This window comes from Camellia sinensis, chromosome 15, assembly GCF_055761805.1.
Source record: "Camellia sinensis isolate YWXY chromosome 15, ASM5576180v1, whole genome shotgun sequence".
Taxonomy (NCBI): domain Eukaryota; kingdom Viridiplantae; phylum Streptophyta; class Magnoliopsida; order Ericales; family Theaceae; genus Camellia; species Camellia sinensis.
In genome coordinates, this window is record NC_138975.1 from 71,025,957 (window position 1) to 71,031,107 (window position 5,151).

General features: G+C 46.0%; 1 protein-coding gene across 1 annotated transcript; it reads right to left on the bottom strand.

The window, feature by feature from the left end:
- Positions 1-2,573: 2,573 nt before the first annotated feature.
- LOC145813050 (uncharacterized) lies at positions 2,574-2,978 on the bottom strand. The gene has a single exon (XM_082908312.1). It carries the CDS (start codon positions 2,976-2,978, stop codon positions 2,574-2,576), a length of 405 nt encoding a protein of 134 aa, XP_082764438.1.
- Between the last annotated feature and the right edge of the window lie 2,173 nt (positions 2,979-5,151).

A 5,151-nucleotide genomic window follows, 5' to 3' on the forward strand; every position in this document is an offset into this window, starting at 1 on the left:
TGAGCGGAAATGCTGAATATTAGTAGTTCATGGATTGGCTGGGGCACATCCATTTGGCGGCGTAAAGCTTTGGAATTTAGCCGACTAGATTAATGAATAGTTCATGGATTGGCTGGGGCACATCCATTCCGACTAGATTAATGAATCTGCCTTTGCTCCAGATGATTCATGAGCGGAAACGCCGAATATCGGTAGTTCATGGATTGGCTGGAGCACATTTACTTGGCGGCGCAAAGCTTTCGAATTTGGCTGAATAGATTAATGAGCCTGCCCTTGCCTCAGTTGGATTCATGAACGGAAACGCCGAATATCGGTAGTTCATGGATTGGCTGGGGCACATCCACTTGGCGGCGCAAAGCTTTGGAATTTGGCCGAATAGATTAATGAATCTACCCTTGCCTGTTGATTCATGAATGGAAATGACGAATATCGGTAGTTCATGGATTGGCTGGGGCACATCCACTTGGTGGCGCAAAGCTTTGGAATTTGGCCGAATAGATTAATGAATCTGCACTTAGTTAATTCATGAATCTGCCCTTGCCTCAGTTGATTCATGAACGGAAACGCCGAATATCGGTAGTTCATGGATTGGCAGAAAATATTGAAGGATTGCTTTGGGAATGCTGCACCCGTAATTAATAAGTGGGGTGGGGCTGCGTTTGCATAGGCTCCATTGTTGTGTTCAAATTCAACAAAGTGCGAGAGGGAAAAAAAACATTGTGTCGAACCAAGCTAGACGAACTTTGATGCCGAGAAGACTATTCTTTAACAGCAGAGGGGAGGGTAGGACACTTGCTGAGCTGGACACAGAGATGAATCGAGGTGGCGAACCTATGCGCACGAGGAGTAGGACGTCGGGGGAGAATGAGAAGCATCACTCCCCACGTCGTCAAAGTAGGTCACCCAGGAAAGAGAAGCAGCAACGAGGTAACTCCCTTCGCTTGCGAGGCGAAACCAGTGGGGCACCACCCCTGTTGAGTTTTGCAGTCTTTGTTGGGAACAAACCGATGACAGAAGCGGATTCAATTATCCGCAATCCAAACGTGGCAGTCGAGTTTGCTCGACAGATTTTTTCGCTAGAAGTCTAGCAGTCGATGGTCAGCCGACCTAATTTTGAAGTTTTTTGGGAGGGAGTCCATGGAGCAGTAAAGGGGCTATATACCTCTTATGAAATTGGCATACGTCTTCGTGCCGCACAAAGAGAGATAGAACAAAAGGAAGGTCGCATTCGTAGCTTGGAAGCTCACTCAGAGAAGGTCGAAAATGAGCTGAGGAAAGCTAACATCTCTGAAACTCAGTCGGCGAGTCAAGTGAACCCGATTGTTGTGGAATGAATAAACGGGCGAATTTTGGATCACGCGATTGCCGACCAAGAAACGACGAGTTTGTTCGCAATAGAAGCTACGAAGACCAAGTCCTATGAAAAAGGCTTCCATGACGGCCGAAAAATTGGAATAGACAAGACGAAGGAAAAACTAGCCCAGGAAGTCTGTCGATGCAAAAATCGTGGATTTAAGCATTGATGGATCAAGGCTCTCCAGGCCGCGGGCGTTTGAGGCTTTCGATGCCCAGAAGACTGACGACGAAGATAGAGCCGAATAATTTTTATGTACATTGTTTCACTCTTATGTAAATCATGTACTCACGATCTATTTAATGAAACATTTTATTTTCAATGTTTGTATATTGTTTCAATCAATGTTTGTAAATTAAGTCATGACCATCTACTATCTGTCAATTACGTTTGCGCTTGTCAATCGCAATATCCACGAAGGTTGCTCTGAATTCAAAGGCCTAATCGATCCAAACATGTTATTCATGCATGGGGTTCTGAATTCGGAGGCTTTTTGAGTTGGCCAATCGTGATATCCACGAACGGCGCTTCGAATTCGGAGGATTACTTGGCCCATGCTTGTCATTTACACATGGGGCTCCGAATTCGGAGGCTTCGTGATATCCACGAAGGGTGCTCCGAATTCGGAGGCCTTACACGGCCCAAGCGTGTCATTTACACATGGGGCTCCGAATTCGAAGGCTTTTCTTTTTTGGCCAATCGTGATATCCACGAAAGGCGCTCCGAATTCGGAGGCTTATTGTTACAACATAACTCACAAGACGAGAGCAAAGGCATTACATTGGAAAAATGAAAGATATACATGGCGAAAATTCAAAACAAGCTGTCATGACGTACAAGTTTTCTTAATGATAAAATTTGCGCAAGTGTATGAAATTCCAGGGATGCGGCAAATTTCTTCCATCCATGTCTTGGAGCTGATATGCCCCTATCCCTGTGATTGAGTCAATCTGATAGGGGCCATTCCAGTTAGGTCCTAACTTTCTATCAGCGGGATTCCTAGCAGCGGGAAGCACTTTCTTGAGGACCAATTCTCCTGGTGTATAACGACGTAGCTATACACATTGATTATACGATTTAGCGAGTTGTTGCTGGTACTGTGCCATGGAAGCAAGGGCACGGTCTTGGCGTTCTTCAATCAGAGTCAAGTCCAAGGCCAACATCATGTCATTTCGGCCCATGTCAAAAACCTTTGATTTCAAAGTTGGAAGGCCGATCTCTAGGGGATGATTGCCTGGGTTCCGAAGCATAGAGCAAATGGCGTTTCCCCAATGGATCGCCTTCGAGTAGTGCGATGAGCCCGCAGCATGCTGGGCAACTCTTCGACCCATCTGCTTTTAGCTTTCTCCAGCCTTTTCTTGATGCCGTCCAAAATAACTTTGTTGGTGGCCTCCGCTTGACCGTTGCTTTGTAGATAAGCTGGCAAGGAAAAGTACGGTCGGATACTATAAGTGTTGCACAATTCTCGATACATGCCACAATCAAACTGGGTACCGTTGTCTGAAACAAGCGCTCTTAGTATGCCGAATCTCGTTATGATGTTTTTCCATACAAAACACTTAACGTCAGCATCTCGAATATGTGTTAGTGTCTCCGCTTCGACCCATTTTGTGAAATAGTCCATCGCCACAATTAAGAATCGTTTGTTCCCAGGAGCTCATGGTAATGGTCCGACGATATCAAGCCCCCATTGAGCGAACGACCAAGAACTAGTGATAGAGTTTAACTCCTCGGCAGGCAGATGATTTAAGAGGGAAAACTTCTGACATTGTTCACATTTCTTGACATAACACTCGGCATTGGTTCACATGGTCGACCAATAGTAAGCCTGCGTCACGGCTCGATGGGCCAGAGAACATCCGCCCGAATGGGCACCACAACTGCCCTTGTGTATTTCAGACAAGAGTTCCTCGACTTTATCTGGCTGAACACATTTTAAGTACGGCCCAGAGAGAGATATTCTGTAAAGCTTCCCCTGCAGATCCAAGTAGTATCGAAGGGTTTTGTTTTGCAGTTTGTGTGCCTCTTTCTTATCCGTCGGGAGCTGCTCTAAGGATAGGAATGCAGGGATAGGGTCCATCCAACTTGGATTTGGTTCAATAACGTTGATCTGAACTGATTTTGAAGAGGCAATGCTCAGCTCAGAGACGAACCCTACTTCGATTGTCCGCTTAACTTCAAAGTTGATGGCAGAGGCTAGGCAAGTCAGGGCGTCCGCATGCGTATTCTTATCTCGGGTTATTTGATTCAGTTCGTGGTGATCAAATTTCGCGAGCAAAGAATTCCCCGTGTTCATATAAGCTGCCATGCGGTCATTTTTGGATGCATATTCCCCTTTTAACTGGTTGATTACTAGCTTTGAGTCACTAAAAACAAGCAGACGCCGCGCACTAAGGTGAAGTGCATTTCGTAGGCCGGTTAACAATGCTTCGTATTCGGCCTCATTGTTTGATGCATCGAAGCCCAGTTTGACAGCCTGTTCTATTATCACCCCTTCGGGGGTCATGATTACTATGCCAGCCCCACTGCCACGTTGGTTGGATGAACCGTCACAATACATCTACCAAACGTCTTGAATATACATTCTGCAGTTGGGCTTAGGTTGCATTTGATCAGGCTTAAAGTCAGCGAGGGATTTTGTGAATTCGGCTACAAAGTCGGCAAGCACTTGCCCCTTGATGGAAGTTCTGGGTAGAAACTAGATATCAAACTGGCCGAGTTTGAGAGCCCATTTCGAAATGCGCCTCGATGCTTCCGCGCTGCAGAGCGCTGACCGGAGGGGATATTCCGTCGATAACCCAATGATATGCCCCTGAAAGTAGTGCATCAGTTTTCTTGCAGCCATGATGAGAGCAAGGATAAGCTTTTCTAATGGAATGTAATGTGTTTCGACGTCGGCCATTGCTTTGCTCACATAGTAAACTGGTCGCTGTCCCCAAGTTATTCCCTTAACAATACGGTGCTGACCGCTCGGTCGGATACTGCCAGATACAAAATGAGCAGATCGCCTGCCGCAAGTGTTGCCAAGAGTGGTACTGATCGGAGATAAGACTTCAAGCTGTCCAAAGCGGCCTGGCACTCGAGGGTCCATTCAAATGCTCTGCCTTGCCGAAGTACGTGAAAGAGTTATCGGCAACGATCTATGGAACGACTGATAAACCTGTTAAGCGCGACGACCATTCCTATCAGCTTCTGAACATCTTTGATTAACCGTGGGGATCCAAGCTCTAGAATTGTCATTATTTGCCTCGGATTGGCTTCGATTCTGCGGTGGTTAACGATGTAGCCAAGGAATTTGTCGGATTCGATGCCGAATGCACACTTCAAGGCGTTTAATTTCATCTTGTACTTTCTAAGGATGCCGAATGTCTTTGCCAAATCGCCTAGATGGGCATACTTTTCCCTTTGATTTGACCACCGTATCGTCGATGTATACTTCCATGGTATGGCCAAGCTATTCCCTGAACATGGCAGTCACTTGTCTTTGGTAAGTTGCCCCTGCATTCTTCAGCCCGAAAGACATAACCTTATAGCAATAGGTTCCTTTTGGGGTGAGGCATGCGGTCTTTTCTTGGTACTCCGGATGCATGGCAATTTGATCATAGCCCCTGTAGGCATCCAAGAAGCTCATGCGTTGATGATGTGTCGTTATATCTACGAATTGGTCTATTCAGGGCAAGGGAAAACAATCATTGGGACAAGCTTTGTTTAAATCTGTGAAATCCACACAAACACGCCAAGAGCCATTCTTCTTCCTTACAACCACAATATTGGACAACCATGTGGGATAGGTTACT